This window comes from Capsaspora owczarzaki (genome assembly GCF_000151315.2).
Source record: "Capsaspora owczarzaki ATCC 30864 unplaced genomic scaffold supercont2.15, whole genome shotgun sequence".
NCBI classification, from domain to species: domain Eukaryota; class Filasterea; order Ministeriida; family Capsasporidae; genus Capsaspora; species Capsaspora owczarzaki.
Window position 1 is genome coordinate 81,328 of NW_011887306.1, and position 22,594 is coordinate 103,921.

Sequence of the window (22,594 nt, forward strand, 5' to 3'; positions counted from 1 at the left end):
CGCCATGTCGCAATTGCACAGTGTTGTGACACAGACAACCAAACTGACTCTTCCGGCACGTGTATCACTCGCGCGTCGCTTGCTCGAACAATCGACCGCGATCTATCTGCCTCGGCTCTGCCTGGAGTTCTTGTGGTCGGTGCTGGTCGATATCGAAGTGCCAGCGAGGAAGCGTCAGACTGCAGCGTCCATCATGCAACCCAGTGAATCCACGGAATCCAGCGATTCGCTTGGCTCGTTGACAAACAAGCTGAAGCTTTTTGTCGACAATACTGTGGCGATGGACGGTAAGGAACGAGCAAGCACGGGTGCTGCAAACAAAAGGTCGCTCACTTTTTCTTTTCTTCTTTCTTTTGCCCAGCGATTCGTGACGCTCTGCTGGCGCTCAAGACACCGTCGTCACCCAGCTCTCCCAAGAGACCACAGCGCAATATTCTTGTTTTGGCATTGTCTACTTGGGAAAAATGGCACGAAGACGTTGTCTCAACCGTCGCAGCGAGTTCTGCGCGCGACCTGGTTATCGAGCAAATGACATCACTCAACGACCCCATTGACGAAGACGCCAGACCCACTGACGCCGCGTTCAAAAATGCCTACACGCTTCTCCAAAAGCTCGACGACCGCCACTTTCCCCACATGCCAATGATTGAATCGAACGGACAGCGCGGTGTGATGCTCGTCTGGGAAACGATTTCTGCCACCATTACATTCGTTGATCAAGGAGAAGTCGTTGTGTCGATGCTCCGGAAGCCAAAACCGTGGCTCGCAGCCATGAATTCAACACCCGAAGTGTTCGGCAAGCTGGTTCGTGAGCTATTCGAGCAAACAACATGTGATTGAATTGTACAGGAATAGAATTGCCTAATCTGCATTTGCGCGCAGGCTGGTTGCAACATTGCGAGAGTGGGCGAGCGCGACTTGTTTTTGAATGGCTGTCATGCGAGAAGCAGCTATGCCCTCATAAACACGGGCACCAAACAAACCGCCTCAAAGCGCTGGCGGAGGGTCGACGCGCTCGGAGGCAAGCGCATCGGGGTGAGGCGCGCTCGCCATCTCGCGTCGTTTCTTGAGGAACTGGCTGGCCACCTTGTCATGCAATGAACGTTGCTGCAGGACGTGGAACATGACAAAGGCTTGCTGCGAGAGCGTCAGAAGGTCCTCGCGAATGGTAGAAACGTCAGCACCAGCGTGCACGGCAACGTCGAGCAACGACAAGAACAAGGCCTCCTGGTCATCGCCGAGTGGCAAGCGTGTGAATGAAACGTCCAAGCGTTTTGATCCTTTGCTGGCCAGATCGGCAGGCAGAAGAAGAAGCGCCTCGCCAATCGCATCGTCGGCTGACAACAGGTCATAGTCCATCGCTTGGATGTACAGCACGGTGGAACCAAGATCAAAGTCGCTGGCAGCGCTGGTCAATGGGCTGGTAGAGGAAACAGAATGTCAGAGAGAGAAGCGAGAAGCGAGAAGTGAACGACACAGTCACAACAACAGCGACAGATTTCAGCCTTTTACAATGACAGCTTGGTGTTAAAGTGAGGGTTGAGCGTCGTCTTTTGGACGGGCGTTTTCTGAACAGCGGGAGACTTGGTGTCACCGACCCGCGACAGCGTCAGGATGAGGTATGGGTCAGCTTTGCCTGTGACAGTTGAGCGAAGGGCAAATGAGAATGCAAAAACAAATAGGAACAGGGCAAGGAATGTTCCTAACATGACTTACCATCGGGATCCATCGGCGGGAACGCAAATCCGTCGAGAACTACAGGAAACGCGAAATTTCAACACAATGAGAAACAACGAAACACACACAACGAACAACAATCATTTCAATGGTTACCATGAACAAGAAGTTTGGCGGGCGTCGATGCGTTATCGAGCGTCAGCTCCAGCTGCACTCGACCCAGGCCTTGAGGGGTCTGGATAAAGCAGCCACGCAGCAAACGATCAATGAGAACAAGAGAGACACACAAAACAAAAAAAAAAACTCGAGCATCCGCTTACCAGGGTTTGCCAATGGGCGAGCAGCAGCTGGAATTGAACCACGACATCCTCGGTCTTGGCGACGTACCAGTGCATGATGTGCTTCAGATGTTGGTATGAGCTGCCACCGAGCTCGTCCTGACAGAGACCATCGCCTTCGGCGTGGAAGAAACCTTGCAAAACCTCGAGAGACTTTTCAAGCACACGGCATTGATGCTCCGACAAGGGCGCTTGCATCTCGTCGGTCGTCGTCTGCGTCGCCGTCGGATGGTGGCTGCTGTCGCGCCGGAGCGCCGTTTGGGTGGCCGTTTCAGTGGCGTCCGCCGTTGTGGAGCGCTGCATTGCTTGCGGGATCAGCAAGTGACAGACGTTGCCCACGACGCGGTTCCACAAATGACGCAGAATGCCTTGGAAGACCACAAAGAACAGGCGGTCGGAGGTTGTTTCGAGGTTGCTGTTCAAGTAGTCCAGAAGAGGCTGCAGAGCGTTTCGAACCTCATTGTCTGTTACATTGACCACCTTGGTCGGAACGACCTGCGACAGCTTGACGTCGCCCGTTGCCTCGCTCTTCGACGAGGAGAAGAAGCTTGAGAACGAGAAAGCCGAGGGCTTGGAGACACAGGCTGTGACGCGCAAGTAGTTGTTGATATCCGGTGACATCTATTGATCAAAGGTGGGGCGAACCAAAAAAAATCAGGATGAGCAAAGAATGGAGCTCGCACTCAAAGATTGCTCCATGCTTGAATGCTTACCCGATCGGCGACCATGCTCGTTAAACGGGTGAGCACAATCTGAAGATACTCGTTCGTATCGTCCAGCAACATCCGGATGGGAGAGGTGTTGGACGACGCCTTTCCGTCGGCTCGCAGTTGAGCTACCAGTGCATCCACTTCCATGCTCTGGTACATGTCATTCAGAAGCTGGGTCGCTTGCTCGATATTATTCAGCGTGCAGCACAGCTGCAGATCCATTCGAAAGCGAAAAGAAGCATTTGCGTCAGCAACCAGCTGCGAGAGTAACAACTCACTCGCAAAACGAAAGCACTCACCTCGGGCGTGACATCAAATTGACCATCCAAATCGTAAAATCCCTTTCGAATAACATCATCACTGAGCTCATCCGCGTACAAGCGAACGCCTTCCGAAATTGTCTGGTTGAAAAATGAGAGATGCAAGAGTGAAAATCACAGTCACCAACCACCCTTTTCGCCATCTCCAACAGCTCACTCACTTTGGTGAGTGTGATCAAAAGCGAGTAGCGGAATTCTGGATCAGGCCAGCCCAGATCATTCAAGAAGGCAAGAATCGACGAGAAAATGTTAAAGACATCGACGACCGAGGAAGAGTAAAGCGCCTTCTCCACTTTCACAAACTAACAACACAAACGTCCAGTCAATCGAAACGTGAGTTTCAAAGAACCACGCACAGACACAACAAAAACATGTCAGCAACCACATTCCCTCTGACCTGATCGTGCTGAACCGAACTGGAAATCCAGGCATTCATCCGTGTCTGGGTAATTTCAATCCAAGTGGTCACGGCAGCAGCAAACCATTCGTGGAAGGAGGCAAAGCCGGTTTCCTGTTGCTGCTCGGGCGTCAGCAACTTGAGCGGCCCGTCCAGTAAGCGCTTGATCGCAAAGTACAGTTGAAACACGGCCGTGATGTGCTCGGCGTCATGGATCACGACGGACTGCACGAATTTACTGTGGCGCGAGGCGTACTCGAGGACCATGAGGGACGTAGCATTCGGCACCGTGCTGTTGAACAAGCAACAAGATTGTCAGCAAAAAAAAAATTGGCCAACCCATTTCCAACAAGGACAAGGTGGCAATCAAAGCACAAACCTCTGCAGCGCGCGCCCGTAAATGCTCATGACGTGCTTGAGCTCGCCTTCAATTGCGAGGGTAATGTTGATACCCGCCTGTAGTTTGGATTCTTTAGATTCATGAATGGACTCATTCAAGGCCTCAATTCTGTTGTAGATGCGATCCACACCACACTACCCAATTGATCGAAGGTTAGACAAGCGGCAGAGAACAAGTCAAACAACAAACAACAGGGGAGCAGAACTTGCCTTGAGATGCTCGGTTAAATCTGCCATGAGACTGCGCCCTGGGAAGGTCCTCTGGAAGATGTCAAGCCCATAGATTGTGTTGACGAGGGTGAGAGCAGCGCTCAAATCGTACGACACGGTGATCGAGTCTGGTGAAAAGTAGTCGCGATGCTTGTTGAATGCAGTCATCAAGGCGTCTTGAGCAGTCATGATGGCGCGAATCAAGAGTTGCTCCTACATCAAAAACGCAAAAGAGAGTCAGTTTGTCAAGTCTCGGAGCAGCAGCAAGTGAACAAAATTGAGCTTGATAGAGATGCCGTACATCGCCAATGTTGAGATCTTTCAGCTCGTCCTTCTTGGCATTGATTGTCAAAAGCAGCTCATTCAACGGTTTGTACACTGCTTGTTGGTCTGCGAGCAATGTTGCCAGAGTTCCGGCGCGACTGTTTTCGAACCAACCAAACCAGCAAAAAACCAAACAAACAAAAAGCACAAGATTGAGCGCTCGACTTGATTCCCATATCACTGCTACGAGTTTTGGGCGACCACTCACATGATATTCTGATGTAGCAAGGTCAGGCCGTGAGTCAGCGAGAAAAGACGCAGCACGTTTTCGGCATGGTCGGAAAACACGCCTTTCGAGATGATCGACCCCGACGTGCTTGGAGCCGCTGCGAACAAGTGTTCAACGTTGCGCAGCACACTAATCCAGTCCATGGAAGTGTCTGCATCGGTCTACCGGACAGCGGAAATGCGCATTAGATGAGAATCGTTTTGGCCAGCTGGTATCCAAGTCAAAGACAGCTCTTACATCCAAAAAGTCAAACCAGACTTTCAGCCCAACTTCGCCCGAGATGCTGGAAATGACGGAGCGCTTGGTCAGCGTAAGCCATCCTTCGTAACCACTCAGGTTGACGGAAGAGAGCGGGAGCACAATCTGGCCCATAAAGTCGTTGCCGTCGTCGCTGCGCCGCAGGACTTTGGCAAATACGTTTGCCCTGGAAAGGATGGTCTTTTCATCCCAATCCCTGCGGATGTTGCAAAGAAGCAAGTGAGAGAACGTGGAAAAGCGATAACAACATCGAGCAACGTTGTCCACAACCAACCTACCACATTTTGACAACGAGGTTGCACTTTGATAAATCCGGGACAACACTAGACACGAGTGAATGGGCGAGAGAGAACAGGATGAGGAGAACAACAACAACAAAAAAAAACTCGGCCCAAAAAAAAAACGCGCAACTCATACAAGTGAAACGTTTCATCCCACTGCGGATTGAGAGACTGCTTGACAACTTTGGTTTTGAATGACTTCTTTTCATTCAAGTCGGAGCTGTCGCCGGTAGTCAGGCCCACCAAACAGAACGGGTCGGAGCTGCCTACACTCGTGCAACAAGTTAAAAAGTGAGGAGACAACGCGCGAAACACCAAAAACCACCATCAATAATGTCGATTGCTGCAACAAACCAGATAGATCTTTGGCCGCGAGATGGCGACCGCCAATCACTGCGCGGCACAACAAAACAAAGCCAAAAGCAAGAAAAAAAAGTTAGTCAGCGCACCAACTCGTGGATTCAACAGCGAGCAAGCATCGAGGATTGTCTTACCGTGAACATGCACGTGCGCCTGCTTGAAAGTTTTCTGTCATTTCGCAAGTGACAAACCACAGCCAGCAACAAGTGAGATTCGTAAAAAATTCCACAAGCAAGACACGAAGGGGAAAAAACACCCAAAGTCATTCCCATACCGATCCAGACTGGAGTGCGCGCTTGGTGGCATCTGCGACTGCAGCTTGATGAGCAGTCTCAGTCATGTCGAACGCCTTGCGAATGGTGTCGAGCAGCAACGGCTGCGGGATTTCAGTGCGAGCACCGAGACTGCTGACGACCGCATTGATCATCTCCCGATACAGCACGGACGGCTGAAAGTGAGGTCGTTCGTTCAACGCAATATTCCCACAAGGTTTGATGCGGTGTGATACGTTAGCATCAATGTCATGCAGAATGATTCAATTCCCAAACAATCTGTGGGGCAAAATTTCAGAATTTCAGCCAAGCCTCACCTCAATGCCAATCGACTCGGTTGATCCGAACGGCGAGAGCGTGAGTGGCGTTGTGCCTGTCTTGGGCGATGCTCCTGCAATGGGACTGCGACTTCCAGTTGTGAATGCGCGCGCACGGGTTGGCACTGCAAGTGGGCTACTCGAAGCACCAGCACCAGCACCAGCAGCACCAGCAGCAGCACTGGGATCGGATGACGTCGGGACGGCCAAACTGCCCTTGCGCAGCGCTGCAGCGGTCGCATCACCTGAGGCACCAACGGCACCAGCAGTACCAGCGTCCGCACCGCCGTCTGAAGCAGACGCAGACGCAGACGCAGACGCAGACGCAGACGCAGGAGTGTCGGTGTCGGTGTCGGGAGCAGCGATGACCGATGGCACTGCTGGCGACGCAGTTTTGACTTTCACCTTTGTCTCTGAATTGCTGCGTTTGGAGCGCGTAAAGTGCGGCAGTCCGAACGAGGACGAGTGATGATGCTGATGCTGATGAGGATGATGACCGCCACTAGCACCAGCACCAGAGTCAGAAGCAGCAGCAGCAGCAGCAGCAGCATTGTTGCTGGACTTGAACGAGGCGACTGCGGCAGAACGCAACGCATTCGGAGTGAACTGCATCAGGAACGGGATGGCCGAGGACGCTGACGACGACGATGACGACGACGATGACGACGACACCGACGCCAATGAGGATGCCTTGTTGGCGTGGGTTGTGGTGGTTGAGGTGGTCGAGGCTGAGGCTGAGGTGGACAGCGGCAAGTCCGACTCCGAGTCGCTCTGGCTCAGCGTGCTGCTGCCACTGCGCTCGCGTCCGTCTTCCTCTCCATGGCGATTGTGATGCTGCTGGTGGTGGTGATCGCTGCTCGTTCCATTGTTGGTGCGGTGCGATGAGGACGATTTCGAGTGGAGGGTCGAATGCACTTGGTGCTTGATGACTTTGAGCACATTCGACATTTTTGGTTGCTCAGTTCTGCTGTTCTATGTGTATTCAAAGAGTCAAGATTTGCAAACGATTTGAATGAATGGTGACTGAGTTTGGGAGGTGAATGAAATCAAAAAACATAAAATGAAGATCGACTGAATGAGAATCAGAAGATCAGTGAAAACTTGAACAAACGGTGAAGTTTGACCAGCGACCCTGTTCAAGCTGCGACCTTGACGCTTGCTTGCTGTAGGAGAATCACTATGAGAGTGAGAGTGAGAGAAGAGGGTGTTTTGAGTGCGTTTGCTGCTGCTCTCAGTGGGTCTGAGACACCCCAGTTTTTGCCGGGGTTTGGTAGTTCAGCATCCACTTCTTTCCGTTGTTACTCTCAGCAGAAGCGACATCTTTCACTCGTCTCTCTGCGTTTTGGTAGCAAAAAGAGAAAGTAAATCAACTTCAAACATCAAACATCAAACATCAAAAATCCAACATGAAACCAAAACATGAACGCAGATTGATTTTCGTGCAAGTTTTCTGTTTCACTCTTTTTTTTTTTCTTCTTTTTTTGGCGCGAAAACGCTGAAAAACCATCACGAAACAACTGACAAAAGGATGCCGCTGTTGGAGAAGCTGTCGGCGTCTGGTGCTGCTGCTGCTGCTGCGGGTGGTGGTGGTGGTGGTGGCGGACGGCTGCCAGAGTCCGAATCAGCGGCACGCGTCGGCATCAGCGGCAACGGGGGGGCGCGCGGGCACGGCTGCAAGGACGCGGCGGGCGCTGGCTGACATGCAGGCACAAGCCGACGAAGCAGCGCGACTGGTGCTCGCCGCGCCGTCGCCGTCCCCGCCGCAGCGGATGCAGCACCATACTCAACGCGAGCACAGCAAGAGCAGGGTCAGGGCTGCTGGCGTGGAGTCGGACGCTCCATTGGCGGGAAACGCATCGGTCGTTTCAGACGCTTCTTCTTCTGCTTCAATTGTGCCTGCAAGCCAGACAGTGCTCGAGCAGCAGCAGCAGTCGTCGTCGAGGTCGCCACGGTCTACAAAGCGCGCAGATACCAACGTCATTGCGGCTTCGAGGGCTGAGCACCAGTCGAGCGACGCACGGGTTGCATCGGCGCAAGACGAGACGAGCGAGACCAACGAGACGAGCGACAAGGCCGTCGAGTCCGATGCAAATGCAGCGAGCAGTCGAGCTGAGATGCCGTCGTCGTCGTCGTCGTCGTCACCAACAAGCGATGGTCTGAATGCGGCGAGCAGCGAACGGCCGCTCAGCGCTGCAGGTCGCGCCGCTCTCGAACGCGCCAACCCGCTGCTGCCCCGCGAGAAGGCTGCCGGCTCCACGCATCCACTCCCGACAACAAAGTACATGTTATTGCAGCCACTTGCAAGTGCCGCCAGCAGCGTCGTCGTTGGCGAGGATCAGGCCAGGCTCGGCTCTGCTCTTGCGACGCCCGCCAAACCCAGCGGGAACTCGCGAGCCGCCGGCACGTCCACAGATGATCCGTTTCATGTCTCATCTCTGCGGGACAATGCCGATGCTCTTGCATTCATGCCAGCGAGTGGAACAGACCGTGCCGCTGCACGAAAATCGCCAAAATCCACGCCCATCTCGAGAATTGCTTTGCCTCGAACGGCCTTTCCCGACGGCCAGTTCGACCTGGCCCCTTCCGGCTTCGGCTCGTCGTCGTATGCAGCAACTGCCCCGATTCCATCGCAATGGGCCGGACCAAGTCGCTACGCAGCCGTCTCCAGTGACCTGCCAACCCCTCCGTCCCAGTGGCAATCGCGGCACCAGCAGCACAACCAGCAGGTGCTTGCGCTCAGCCTCAGCGCGCGGTCAAACCTTCCAGCCAAGTCGCACGCATCCGTCTACCGCGATTCGGACAGCGACTTGGAGGTTGATGTCGCCGAGAGCTCAATCGGCAGTCACGTTCACAACGACGACGACAACGATGACGACGACGACGACGACGCTGACCAGCCACGCGGATACATTGCTGGAGCCACCTATCTGAGCGACACCCCGACGCCGCGTGCGGATGTCAAGCTCGCGCTGACCCGGCTGACTCAGCGCCGCGCACAGGCAGTGCGCGAAGCATCGACAGGCCGACTCCGCTCCCCGTCTCCTCCCCTCGACCGCCGTTACCCTGGAGTGACGCAGCGCGCGACCATCTCGGTGCCCACAGGCTCGTCGCCGCAAATAGTGCACGACACACCCGTGGGCACGCGCCGGAATCGCGCCGCCGTCTCCATCATGGGCGACGCTTCCGACTTGTTCATTTCCTCCAATGCAAGCAGAAATGCCGATGCGACTGATATTCGTCGCAATGATAATGATGGTGATGATGACGACGATGATGAAGATCTTCCATCTCAAGCGACTGCGCAGGCTGCAGCGATCGCCCAAAGTCAAGCGCGGACCTCATCAACACCATCGCGCACAAGTGTCACTCCTGCGTCAAACGCCCGGCCATCTCCACGAAAGATCAAGCAAGTTTGTTCCGACAGCGACAGCGAGGAGGACGACAAGCAAGAGCAGGTCAGGCAACAGCAACAACAACAACAACCCCGCCCTGCGACTCAATCGACCACCAAGCACAGTCCATCAGCTGCATCTCGCTCGACACCTGCAGGTGGAGCATTCGTTGATCGCCTTTCCGACTCTGACGGTGCCGAGGACGAAATTGCCTCCACCATTTCTTTACCTCGCCGTGCGACAAGCACAAGCTCGCAGGCTAGTCGTCGCGCTGGCATCAAACGCAACGCTGCCCCTCTCAGCACCTCTCAAAAGCTGGTCAAGGCCGCGATGCGTGGTAGCGGCCGACGCTCGCCCGAGCGCTCGTTGCTCGAGGAGGAGGATTTGGAAGGATTTGTGGTGCCGGACAGCGCTCCTCTGGAAGCGTTGACAAGCAGCTCTGATGACGCGTCTGGCTCGAGTGATGGTAGCGATGCTGATGAAAGCGATCGGCGGTCAAAGTCATCCCGAAAGCAGGCCTCCCGTCGACGCAGTAGCAGCCAACGACACGAGAGATCGTCGCAACGTTTCAAGAACTCCGAGTTCCATCCTAGCTACGTGAATCACCCTGTGGTGTCGAGATCCAAGCGACGACGAGAAGACATCCGAAGCGACAAACCCTCCAGGAGCAAGAGCGGTGACAGCGGCAGCAGCTCTAGCGACGACGATGTTCGACCAATTTCCTCGCTGGTGGTGGTTGAGCAACCTTCCAAACGAGCCCGACAGGAATCGGATGAAAGCTCGACCACAGTCTCTGCCAAAATTGTAGCGGCGTCTGCTGTTACTGGGCATGTTTTGGCAATTGGTTCCGCTCGCTCGGCACAGGAGGTGGCAGCTTCCGTTTTGACCGCCATCGGCTCTGCGACGGAGGCAAATACTGCCGATGCCCCACCTGCACTGGTACCAAACACGTTCATGTGCCTGCGAGACCCAACCAGTGCGCAAGGCGTTGATGTGAGCGAGCTTCTCTTCCGCGTCTCGCACTCCGCCAGTGTTGTGGAAGCATATCGCAATATCGGTCGCTTCAACTACGAGGCAACCAATTGCTTCTTCAATGTTGCTTCCGAGCACCTTCTTGGCCCAATCCTGGTCGCGCATGTCCCTCCGCGACCCCTGTGTGACATTGTTTACTTGTATCCGTCGCTCGCTGCGCAGTTGCCGACGTTATTGATGAACGTGGCAGAGACCAGAGCTATGGATGTTGAAACGCGGCCATCCATTCAACAACAGCCAGAGACGGAGCAAGAGCCGGAGCAAGAGCCGGAGCAGTCGCCCGACATTGCTGTGGTTGCTGCAGCTTCCCTGACTCGCAGGAGACAGCCAGTTTTGCGGAATACGCCGAAGCCACCAACAGCAACAGACGCCCCGTCCAGCACTTCCAAGCAAGAGCCTGTGCTGCCACAACCCCAGCAAGTCGAACGTGAAACGCGCAAAGCTGCCGCTTCTCCCAAGAAGGCCGACGCGACCCGCTCACCAGCCAAAAATGTCACCAAAGAGGTCACTGCGGACACTTCTGCGGCATCGACGACGGACACTTCTGCAGCAACGGCTTCAAGTGCTCCAACTCGCCGCCGTACGAGGCGCGCATTGTCGACCGCGGCCCAGGATTCCCAGACCAGCGAGACCAACACGGCCAGCCCCATGGATGTGGCCACGACAGAAACCACGACTGCGGTTCGAGTCAAGCTCGAGCCACAGGCTGTGGCGCCCCAGACTCTGGACCGCGAGCTCGAACTGCTGCGGTCGCGTCGTCAAGAATTGGGCGTCGCGTTTCCCGTCTTTTTGCAATTTCTGCTCAGCGTGTCTGTCGACAGCGACTTTCTCGGCTACTTGGTTGACTCGGGCGACCACTACTTTCTTTCGGCTGTGCGACGGATTGACGCCGCTCTGGAGGATTGCAAGAGCATTCTCGTGGCCAGCGACAGTTGGAACTCTGAGTTCAAGTCCGCGCTCGACACGTATCCGCATCGCAGCGAGGTCGACTCGCGTGCGAACGACAAGTGCGAAGCGTGCGGGCGCGGCGCTCACACTGTTGCTGTCACCATTCACCTGCAAGGACCTCGCTATGATTCCAAAATGCTGCAAGAACTCCCGTGTGTCGAGGAAAAGAAGGAGGCAGAGGAGGAAGAACAGTCGTCGTTGCACAATAGTGCTGCAGTCCATCCAGACTCACCTCTGGCCCGAACGTCCGCTCGCAGCGCGTTTGAGTTTGTGGGGTCGGACGACGAGGCAGAGCACGAGCGCCCTCACACTGCATCCAGGCGCTCGACCAAGCACACTCGTGACAACCACTCTCAAGCAAGCGATCAAGGCGACGAGCGAGCGCGGCGTAGCCCTGGAGGCCACGTTGCAGTGAGCAGGCGCGGCAAGTCGTCGTCCGGCTCTTCCGACAAGGCCCGGTTCCGAGCGACCGCAAGCAAGCAGCAGCTGCAAATGGCGTTAGCGCCCTCTGTGGAATCGGTCTGCTTCAAGGTCGGCAAGTCCTGTGCAGCTCGTGCGGCCGTCTATCACGACCTCAGCCATTTCAAGTGGCAGTGCTTCATGACCTGTCGGAAGCAAGCGCGTCTGGCACAGGCCAAGGGTCAGTTGGACCAGCGAGACACGGTTGCCCACTGCCTGGATGACAGCAACTGGGTCTATGAAATGTATCACTCGTTCCGGGCTCTGCTCAAGCGGGGTCAAGAGTTTCACATGAAGCACGCTTGAACATTGGTTTTTGAGTTTTTGTTCATTCTGCAAACAAAATAAAAACGCGTTTGGTAGAAACGGCATATGATGGGGGCGAAAAAATGTATATTCTTGTGACGAGTGGAACAAGAAAAAAAGACACCAAAACAATAAGAGATTGGAGCGAGCAACAAAGGTAGAGAGGGAACAAAAACTATGACCGAAAAAAAGAAAACACACACATACACAATTACAATGAAGCCCTGATCGCGCTGCGTACGAGGAAGTATGAGATAACCAGGGAAGAAAAAGTACAAGGACAAAAGTGGGGGGGGGGAATGAGGCTATCATGGGCGCCCGCTGGAGAGCTTTTGTCGAAGCGTGAGCCCTTCAAACCGTTTGAATGTGTAGTTCAGGAAGGCCAGATCCTTGACGGCGTCCTTCTCGTTAATTTCTTCTACGAATGGATCAAGAAAGTTGGGGAAAACGAAGTGAGAGGGAAGACTACATCCGAAAATCTCTGTTGGTGGACACAAAGGGTTGGTGAAAATGCATTCATTACCTTGCTCTGGTGCGGCTTCTGGGAAGTCGTCGAAATTGGACGTGTCTGCGATAGATCGCACACCGGGATCGATTGGGGCGGGCGACTCACGGATGTGGTCCCAGTTGACACCCACAAAAAATGGATGAGCCATTATTTCGGCGACATCCTCGCGCCCAATTCGTCGATCGGCATCCGTGCAAAGGCTGTTTTCAAAAAGAAAGGATAATGCGATGAGTTCGGGTCATTGACAGTGTGAAACGGACTCAACATTGAAAAACTCGACAAAAATAATAAAGCACTCCGATTCGTACCGGGTGATGAGATCCTGGGCCTCGCGAGAAATCGGCACTTCAGGTGGGAAGATGAGGGATGTCCTCCAGGACATGATTTTCCGGTATGTTTCTTGAGCGGTTTCCGAGCAGAAGGGTGGGTAGCCGATGAGCATCTCAAACATGATGACACCCAAGGACCACCAGTCGCAGCTCTTGGTGTAGCCTGTTTGAAGGAAGACTTCCGGAGCAATATAATCCGGAGTACCGACCGTGGAGTACGCCTAAAGAAGGTTGACCAAGCAGAAGGTTGGCATTGAGGAGGTTTTCGCTTGCCCCAAAACAAAAAAGTTTCGCAACCACTTACCAACGCGCGACGATTCTTCTTCCACGTCATTGCCTTGCTCTTTGTGTCGTAGCCGCTAAAGTTAATTTTCTTTGGAGGTGCCCCGCCCGTGTTGGCAGGGTTCATCAAATTTCGATAGTAATCCGTTTGATGTGACTTTTTCAAACCGGTACACAAACCAAAATCGGACAGTTTGATATGGCCTTTAGGATCGAGCAGTAGATTATCTGGCTTGATATCACTGTGGGAGTGTTATTTGGACAGGCAGAGGAAATGGGGGGAAACGAGGCAAAAAGTGAGCGACGGCAAATTGCTGCCGAGCAAACAAAGTCACAAAAACAAAACAAGTTTGGCAGTACCGATGAATAAAGTTAAGCTTGTGGATTGAGTTGATTGCAGCCACGGATTCTGCGACGTAAAATCGAGTGACGTCCTGTCAAAAAACAAAATCAAGGATGTAGGTTGGAAATGAGTGTTTTTAACCTAACCAGTTGCGCTCAAAGTCAAATAGAAAATTCCTCAAACTTCTTGCCTCGGAGAATGTATCGTAGCGCATCAGCATGGTCATCATGTCTCCGCCGGAAAGGAACTCCATCACAAGGTAGAGCGAGGACGCGTCTTGGAATGAGTAAAAGAGCTGCACAACCCATGGATTGTCAGCTTCAGCTAATATATCACGCTCTGCGCGGACGTGTGCGACCTGTTTCGTGTCAAAGGGCAGTTCGATGGTGGTTAGCAGAGGGTTGTTTATACCAAAAAGAGGTTAGTGTAAGAATGTGGGTGGTTTTTTTTTTTTTGTTTGTTTGTTTTGTTTTTTGGGTCGTTTCCCTGTCAACCGCCCGGATGTCTCGCATTGGACATGACATTGCATCTCAATTTCGCATGACATGCCATCGACAGACTCGTGTTTGATGTCACGCAAGACGAGTGCGATTCCAACGGAAACGGATGGATGGAATGCAAAAATACAAGAAAAATAATAAAACGAAAAATAAAATAAAAAATAAAAAATGAAAAAACAACTCCTCCTTCTCTTTCTCCTCAACCCATCAAAGCGACCAAGGGCAGGCAAGCACAAGCACACTGCAGAATAAGCGTAAGAGTAAGAGTACGAGTGGAGTGCGGTACAAACCTGTTCCTTCTTGAGCATGTCTTCCTTGCGCAAGACCTTCATTGCGTAGATGTGCCCAGTGTCGATCTTTTGCGCCAGACGCACCTGTCAATCGAGAGGGGATCAACATGGGGCATCAAGGTGTGAGTAATCCGAAATGCAAACGAGATCCATTTGCAGAGCTCTCATAAGGAGAGAGAGAGAGAGCAACAAGGGGCAAGGGGAAAGAGGAGGAGGAAAACGTCGGTGTTTCAGACGATGCTGTGGAGCGTGCGTACCTCTCCGAAGGCGCCTCGTCCAATGACCTTGAGCGTGGCAAAGTCCTCGCTGCCGAGTCTGCAGCGCTTGAGACGCAGGAACTCGGTCTCCTTGGTCATCAGCTGGCGGCGCTTTTCGCTGCGAATGTCGATGAGGTCTGCCTCGAGCTTGGTTCTCCTGTTCGTTCGTTCGTTCGTTCGTTCGTTCGTTCGTTCGTTTGTGTGTTGTTATCAAGCCATCGTGAGTCATCCTGAATGACCCTTGGTGTCGTAGGTTGCTGAGTGCTGAGTGCAGAGTGCAGCATTCGCTCTTCCATCTCGTTTTGGTGCGCTGATACAAACACGAAGCGCCCCCGTCACTCTGCCTCTGCCTCTGCCTCTGCCTCCACTGACTCGCTCACTCTTGCTCTTCGCAATTCGACCCTCCTTCCCCCCCCCCCTCTCCTCCCAGACAGTCCCACTGCACTGTATGGATGGATCATCGATCACTGCCATTTTTTTGCTTTTCTTTTTTTCTGTTTTGGATCCCCATTCAATGCAACTCTGTCGCTGCACCGCCTCCCCCCTCGATTGTCAGCTCCAGCCCAAAAGAGACCGAGTCCAGCAACACGCACACAGCCTGTACGCTTGAAGCAGCAACCGCCATGAGCAAGCAGCAAGCAACAGACGAGCGAGGCCAATTCCCAAAAAAAAAAAAAAAAAAAAAAAAAGCCAAACAAAAAACAACGATTTTTTTTTTTTTTTTTTTTTTGGTGCAGCAAAATTTGTTCAAGTTGGCTGCATTTGCATTACAAACGAACAACTCTTCTTCTTCTCCTCCATCAAACTGCACCGACCACCACCACCACCACCTCGCGCCTGCTTCAAGATCACCGGAGTGTGGATTTGTGTCAAGAAATGCGACGGTTTGTACGCACCGCTCTGTGCGCTCGCGGTGCTGGGCGAGCAGATTCTCGTAAAACTGCTCTAGCGTGATTTTAGCAGCGGTTGCTCGCTCGAGGACGCGCTGCGAGAAGGTCATGCCGCAGTCGTCGTCGCCACCGGCACCAGCACCCGTGGCTGACCCGTGGCTGATGACGCCGTAGCAGCAGCAGCAGAAGAGCCCAGCGATGACGCCGCAGCAGCAGCAGCCGCGGACGATGACGATGATCCAGCCGCGTCCAACGCAGACGACATTGTCAATGCTCGGCTTCTCCAATGCTAGCGATTTGAGGTGGTTGCTGTTTTGGTCTGCTTGTTTTTTGCTCTCTCTCTTTCTCTCTCTCTCTCTGTCGACTCTCTTCTTGTTGTTGGTGGGTTGCGCAAAACCAAGCCGAAGAAGAAGAAGAAGAAGAGGAAGAAGAAGAAAAAACAAGCAGAAAACAAGAAAAGAAAAAAAAAAAAAGACGGGAAAAAAAAAAAAAGAATGATGGAAAAAAGTCCAAAATAATAAGACAAACACCTTAAATGGTGTGCGTGTTTGGACTGGCACATCACACACAATGCATGGACAGAAACACGCGATACGTGAAAACAACAACTACTACTACTATTTTGACTTTGGTAAAAATTCGTTGCGCAACAAAAAGATTTGGAACACGACAAAACAAACCAAAAAACCCTTTTTAGTTGGCCCACTCTTGGTGGAACGAGCCGGGCTTGTCGGTGCGCTCAAAGGTGTGTGCGCCGAAAAAGTCGCGCTGGGCCTGGACGAGGTTGGCAGAGGAGCGCTCGCGGCGGTAGGCGTCAAAGTAGGCGAGGGAGCCAGAGAAGGCCGGCACGGCAATGCCGTTCTCGATGGCGAGCGAGACAACCTTGCGCCACGAAGCCTGGCGGGTCTGGAGCTCGTTGGCAAACTCGGGGTCGAAGAGGAGCGATGGCAACAGGGCGTCGCGGTCGAAGGCCTTCTTGATGCGGTCGAGGAAGACGGCGCGGATGATGCAGCCGCCCTTCCAGATGCGCGCAATCGAGCCGAGCTGGAGGTTCCAGTTCTTTTGCTCGCCCATCGTGCGGATAATGTTCAGGCCTTGGGCGTAGCTGCAAATCTTGGAGGCGTACAGGGCGCGACGAACGTGGTCGGCCAAGTCCTTCTTGGAGAGGCCGCCGAGACGGTCGGCGGGAGCCTGGTGCGAGAACAGCTTGGCGGCCTGGACACGGTGCTCCTTGAGGCCCGAGATGAGACGCGAGTCGAGCGCGGCAGAGATGGTGGGGACGGGCACGCTAATCTCGGCAGCCGTCTGGACAGTCCACTTGCCAGTGCCCTTCATGCCGGTCTTGTCGAGAATCTTGTCGACGAGCTCGCCCTCGCCGTGGGGGTCCTTGACGCCAAAGATCTGAGCGGTGATCTCAATCAAGAAGGACTCGAGCTCGCCGCGGTTCCACTCCTCAAAGAGGGCCTTGAGCTCGGCGTTCGAGAAGCCGCCGACCGTGCGGAGAATGTCGTACGCCTCGGCAATCAGCTGCATGTCGCCGTACTCGATGCCGTTGTGAATCATCTTGACATAGTTGCCGGCGCCGCCAGGGCCAATGTGGGTGACGCACGGGCCGTCGACCTGGGCGGCAATCTTGGTGATGATGGGCTCCATCAGGTCGTAGCCGGCCTTGGGGCCGCCGGGCATGAGGGATGGGCCGTTGCGGGCGCCAGACTCGCCGCCAGACACGCCCATGCCCATGTAGAGCAGGCCCTTGGCAGCAACCTCCTGGGCGCGACGCTCGGTGTTTTCGTACCACTCGTTGCCGCCATCGACAATCAAATCGCCAGCCTCCAAGTGCTCGGACAGCTTGGCAATGGTCTCGTCGACCGGCTTGCCAGCCTGGACGAGGATGATGACGCGGCGGGGCTTCTCGAGCGACTGGGAGAAGGAGGAAAAGGAGGAGAAGAAGAGATGGTGAGATCAAAAGAGCATGTCAACAAGCCAAACAAAAAAAAAAAAAAAAAAAAGCTCAAATAGATGGCATACAGCGACAAAGTCCTTCATCTCCTTGAAGCCGACGAGGGGCAGGTTGCCCTCCTCCTTGGCGCGGCGCTCAGTGTCCTGGGTCTTCTCGTACGAGCGGTTGAAGACCGAGATTTGGAAACCCTTGGAGGCGACGTTGAGGGCGAGGTTTTGGCCCATGACAGCGAGGCCCACCAGGCCGACCTTGGAGAGCGTCATCTTTTTTTTGGTTGTGTGTGTGTTGGTTCTTGTAGAAGCGACTTCTGTGATCCGTGAGAAGGGGTTGGAAACAGTGAGGTCGGGGTGCATCAGATTCAACGTCGAATGCAAGTGTATGCCATGTAGTCAGTCATTCAGAGTCACACTCGTGTGATAGTAGTGTGATAGTTTTCATCGTCTTATCGCTTCATCATCCGAGTTTCACAGTATCATCGCTCAATGGTCACCAGTGCTTCCCACAGTGATTGATGCGGCCGTGACTGTGCGTTCTTTTAAGATTTGTTGTTTTTTTGTTGAGCTGCTCACGCACGATTTTTGATTGTTCAAAGAACGACTGAGAATGAAAAGAGTTTTGGTCAAATAGAATTAAAAATACGCTCAAGTTTGATGATGACGATGATGATGATGATGATGCGATGATTGAGATCTGAACCGCGGGGAAGAATGATGAAGTAAAAACAGTGAATGCGCGAACAACGGAGGAAAAAAAAAAAAAAAAAAAAAAAGCGAACAAAGTGGGGCGTTTTCACCTTCGCTTTTTCATAGTCTGCAAGTTGAGGATGTGTTTGTGGATGAAATGTGGTCGATGTTGAAACGCAAGCAGCTGCAGTCAAACTGATGACTGTGGGGAACAAGCGACAAAGAGACAAAGAGAGGGGGGGTGGATTTCCCCAATGCAAGTTGAAGCGAATGGCGTGAGGAGGACACGAACAGAGGTCTTTTTTTTTTTGTTGCTTTTTTATTCTTTTATTCTACTGCGTTTCCTGTCGTTTTCGCAGTGACACGCTCGGCGGTCTGCGTTCAGAAGCAAGTGCTGCTGTGGGCTTTTGCTACGTGTTTTTGAGGGGGGTTTTGGGGGGCACGACAGGATCAGCGACGCTCGTGTGTGCGTGTGTGACCGGAACGCAGATTCGCATCCCCACCTCACTTCAGTCGCTGCTCATCCTTCCTCCCTCGTTCCCTCGTTCCGACTTCAACCAGCTCTCTCAAACGAACTCTCTCACACAAAGCAAAGCAAAGACGGACGACGAGCGAGCAAAAAACAGAAGCGAACGCAAACACACACGAAAACGCGAGAAACAAAAAAAAAAAAAAAAAAAAAAACGGAGAAAACGAAAAAAAAAAAAAAAATGTTGGGAAACGAACAAAAAGTCAAAAAACTCACAAAGAGGAGGAGGAGGAGGAGGAGGAGCTCAGCCTTGGGGGTCGCTTTGGATGGCTGGTGGGCGAGAATCAACTTCTGAGCGACGGTGGGTTTGGTTGGAGGTCTATTCAGCAGCAGCTCGAATACAACAATGCAACCGCTCGCGATAGACATTCAAAAAGGAACATCTTCATTTTTGTACATGGAGTGCTTCAAACTCAACATTCAATGGGTCTCAGCGTGCGTGATCGAATTCGTCATAAACTACGACTGAATCGTACGAAACTCATGACTCAGGGGGTGAATAGACTGCGAGTGCTGATGATGGGACTGCAACCTGGATTATGAAAACCAGCTCCAAAGTGCGCTTGATCTTTTCCGTTCTGCTTCGAACTCGAAAGCGATCATGTTCCTCATAAACTACTACATTCCACAAAACACATGAAACACTGCTACCGTACAACAGAACACTAGTTGAACCATCTACAATCCAAATGGGCGAAAATCCGTACCAGTTCAAAAGTACATTGGAAAACACACAAACAGCGTCTCACAGAACAAGCAAAAACTAAAAAAAAAAAAAAAAAGGAGCTCGCAAAAGGAGTGGAGGACGGACGAGAAAACACAAGAACACAACTAAGACCAACAATGGCATTGGCTGAATAACGACAATCAACTACCAAAAACAAGAGGACAACGCGTGTCCGTTTTTTTTGCCTTTACACAAACGAAGCATCCTCATCGTCGTGCAATTCGGGCATTGAAACCACAGCGTGGGCCGGCTCGACTGTCTTTTTTGGTGCTTCCTCTGCGCTCTTGGGCTCTGCGCTCTTGGGCTCTGCTGCAGGTGTCGCAGATGCTGGTGCCGGTGCTGGTGTGGCAGCGGCGGCAGGCTCAGCGCCCTTGGGAACAGTTGGTGTGACGGGTGCGGGGCCTGCTGGTGCCGTGGGCTGAGCCGGCTTGGCAACAGAGCGAACAACGCGAGGATAGTCGGTCATGTTGAAGCTGGAGCTCAGCCGAGGACGCGAGCCCGAAGCCGCCGACGACGACGACGAGCCGGATGCTCCACCAGCGGCGGCCGCATTGGAGGTCATGGGTGTCATGGGAATGTCTTGCACGGAAGAGGACGAGCCCTTGGTCGGGGGGATGGTCTTGCCGCCAGCCTGTTGTTGCTCGTTCTGGTGGCGACGATGGTCCCGAACAAAGTAAATCACAACAATGATAAGGATGAGGCCGAGAAGGGCGCCAATGATACCGCCAGCAATGGCACCGCCGTTGGAACCACCGTCGTCCTTGTCCTTGTTGCCAAGAGCAGCGATGGAGGCGGCAACGGCTGAGGCTGACGAGGCAGAAATGACAGACTGGGAGGCACGCGAAGTGGCAGATGCAAAGGCCTCCGAGGATGCCGAGGCAGCTTGAGTCGCATGAGCAGATGCGGCAGATGCAGCTTCCATGGAAGCCAGAGACGCGGCGGAGGCAGACGAAGCGGACGCAATAGAAGCAGCCGAGGCAGACGAAGCTGATGCGATCGATGCCGAGGAGGCAGACGCGGCGGACGCAACCGATGCCGTGGAAGCAGACGCGATAGACGCTGCAGATGCCGAAGAAGCAGACGCTGCAGACGCAACAGATGCCGTTGACGCAGAAGCGGCAGACGCGGCAGATGCGGAGGAAGCAGACGCGGCAGACGCAACGGCGGCAACCGATGCTGCAAAGACAGACATTGTCGAGGCCTCATACTCGGACGAGGCAGAGGCAATGGAAGCGACGGACGCGGAGGAAGCAGAAGCAACCGAAGCGATGGAGGCTGCGACCGACGCCGATGAGGCAGAGGCAATCGAGGCCACGGTTGCAGACGAAGCAGAGGCCTCGGAGGCCAAGCTGGCGGCGGAAGCAAGCGCTGCGGCGACGGAGGCAGCAGATACGGCAGCGAGCGAGGCCTGGACTGCAGCGGCAGAAGAGGCGGACGCAGCAGACACAGAGGATGAGAACACTTCGGTGGCGACAGAGGCGACAGAAGCTGCCGAGGCGGACGACACTGATTTCACAGAAGCATCAACAATCGAGACGGAGGCAGCGGAGGCAGAAATGGACGCGGACGAGGCGGCAATGGTGGACATGCCTTGAGCCGAAACGCAAATGGAGCCAAGCAGAGTGTACGTGTTGGAGCAGGCAGTGCAGACTGATTGGTCAGGGCCGCAGGCGCGGCAGCCTTCAGGGCAGCAAACATTGTTGGTGTTGCAGGTGCGGCAGGTCGGGTTGCAGAACGTCAGGACTCCGCTCGATTCGTACATGCTCGGCGGCGGGTACTCGGACCAGACAATGTTGTCTGTTTCCACCGATTGCAGTTGGGTCAGACCGAAAAACAGACCTTCGGGCAGCGTGGTGAGCTGCGTGCTGGCGAGCGAGAACGTTGTCAACGTGATCAAGCCGGAAATGGCGTCAGCGGAGATGGCAGTCAGAGGATTGCGAGCAAGGTACACAGACTTGAGGCTTGGCACGGCGGTGAAGGATGCACCATCAACTTGCTCAATGTGGTTGCCAGACAAGTCAAGGGACTGAAGCGAAACGAGGGAGCCTCCGAAGCTAGAGCTGGGAACGGCATCCAGCTCGTTGTTCACAAGCTGCAGGTCGGACAACAGCGTGAAGGGCACAAAGGCATCGTCAGGGATGGCGCTAATCGAGTTCTGGTTGAGGACGAGCACGCTCACATCGGTAGGGATGCCATTCGGAACGCGAATCAGACCGCGGTTGCTGCAGTCGACCACGAAGCTTCCGTGGTTGCAGTTGCACAGACTGCTAGTCCAGCCATTGCATGCAACAAGGGCAGCCAAGGACGCAGAAATGACGGCAGCAGAGGATGCGGCAATAGCAGAAGTCGAAGACTCGATGGCATCAAGAGAGGCTTGCACAACCGAGGCCGACGACGCCATTGAAGCCGAAGAAGCAGACACGACCTGGTCGACAGACGAAGCAAACGCGGCAGAGGTGGAGGCAACAAACGCAGACTCGGAGGCGGCAACCCGCGCGGAAGACGCGGCATCGGCGGAGGCGGAGGCGGCAGAAGTGATGGACGCGACAGATGCCGTGGCCACGGCGAGCTTTGATGAGACAGAGTCGGAGACGCTCGTCGCAGAAGCGGCGGTGGCGGAGGCAATGGTGGCGAACGAGGCAGATGCCGTGCTGGCCGCGTACTGCTTGATCGACTCGATGGAGGCAGCGCTCATCGAAGAAATGGCAATGACCGAAGCGCTGGCGGTGCTGGCGGCGGAGGCAGACGAGGCGGAGACGCGGGTGGCCATGGTGGCAACGGAGCGTGAGACCTGGACGCCGAGGTAGTCGGGGAAGCAAGCACCGTTGATGGGAACGTAGCTGGCATAGCAACTAGTGCAGTACGGTGTCGACGCGTCATAGTTGCAAGTGGTGCAGTTGACCGCGCAGCAAACAACGCTCACACCGCTGCCAACGCACGTTGCGCAGGTCGATGGGCACGCGGTGATGACGCCCGTGCGAGTCCAGGGTGCTGGGGCGGGTTGCCGCCACCCATGGTTTGAAGCCACGAAACAGAGTGAGCGCGACAACTCTGACAGGCAGCGGGA

At 54.0% G+C, this 22,594-nt stretch overlaps 6 protein-coding genes across 6 annotated transcripts; 2 read left to right on the plus strand and 4 right to left on the minus strand.

Annotated features, from left to right (window-relative positions):
* Positions 1-4: 4 nt before the first annotated feature.
* On the plus strand, positions 5-871 carry CAOG_07227 (hypothetical protein; the record flags this gene model as incomplete). Its single annotated transcript, XM_004343036.2, has 2 exons — positions 5-287; positions 362-871. 2 exons carry the CDS (start codon positions 5-7, stop codon positions 838-840), a joined length of 762 nt encoding a protein of 253 aa, XP_004343086.1. The 3' UTR covers positions 841-871.
* On the minus strand, positions 815-7,106 carry CAOG_07228 (hypothetical protein). The gene is made up of 20 exons (XM_004343037.2): positions 6,093-7,106; positions 5,778-5,951; positions 5,638-5,671; positions 5,498-5,536; positions 5,280-5,409; positions 5,141-5,185; positions 4,842-5,058; positions 4,584-4,765; positions 4,353-4,473; positions 4,052-4,264; positions 3,822-3,976; positions 3,443-3,734; positions 3,207-3,347; positions 3,025-3,126; positions 2,729-2,935; positions 1,998-2,636; positions 1,834-1,912; positions 1,717-1,755; positions 1,513-1,636; positions 815-1,420 (listed from the first exon to the last, which is right to left on the minus strand). Exons 1-20 carry the CDS (start codon positions 7,038-7,040, stop codon positions 988-990), a joined length of 4,314 nt encoding a protein of 1,437 aa, XP_004343087.2. The 5' UTR covers positions 7,041-7,106; the 3' UTR covers positions 815-987.
* A 514-nt stretch (positions 7,107-7,620) lies between these two features.
* On the plus strand, positions 7,621-12,229 carry CAOG_07229 (hypothetical protein; the record flags this gene model as incomplete). The annotated part of the gene is made up of 2 exons (XM_004343038.1): positions 7,621-7,725; positions 7,799-12,229. The coding sequence occupies 2 exons, from the start codon at positions 7,621-7,623 to the stop codon at positions 12,227-12,229; spliced, it is 4,536 nt and encodes a 1,511-aa protein (XP_004343088.1).
* Positions 12,230-12,299: 70 nt separating this feature from the next.
* Positions 12,300-16,087, minus strand: CAOG_07230 (Stk38l protein). The gene is made up of 9 exons (XM_004343039.2): positions 15,635-16,087; positions 14,739-14,895; positions 14,482-14,565; positions 13,882-14,049; positions 13,709-13,782; positions 13,371-13,590; positions 13,046-13,287; positions 12,753-12,937; positions 12,300-12,647 (listed from the first exon to the last, which is right to left on the minus strand). The coding sequence occupies exons 1-9, from the start codon at positions 15,736-15,738 to the stop codon at positions 12,538-12,540; spliced, it is 1,344 nt and encodes a 447-aa protein (XP_004343089.2). The 5' UTR covers positions 15,739-16,087; the 3' UTR covers positions 12,300-12,537.
* A 90-nt stretch (positions 16,088-16,177) lies between these two features.
* Positions 16,178-18,202, minus strand: CAOG_07231 (6-phosphogluconate dehydrogenase). Its single transcript, XM_004343040.2, has 3 exons — positions 18,162-18,202; positions 17,657-17,895; positions 16,178-17,548 (listed from the first exon to the last, which is right to left on the minus strand). Exons 2-3 carry the CDS (start codon positions 17,849-17,851, stop codon positions 16,322-16,324), a joined length of 1,422 nt encoding a protein of 473 aa, XP_004343090.1. The 5' UTR covers positions 17,852-17,895; positions 18,162-18,202; the 3' UTR covers positions 16,178-16,321.
* Positions 18,203-19,714: 1,512 nt separating this feature from the next.
* On the minus strand, positions 19,715-22,542 carry CAOG_09062 (hypothetical protein; the record flags this gene model as incomplete). The annotated part of the gene is made up of 2 exons (XM_011272493.1): positions 19,715-22,379; positions 22,451-22,542. The coding sequence occupies 2 exons, from the start codon at positions 22,540-22,542 to the stop codon at positions 19,715-19,717; spliced, it is 2,757 nt and encodes a 918-aa protein (XP_011270795.1).
* Between the last annotated feature and the right edge of the window lie 52 nt (positions 22,543-22,594).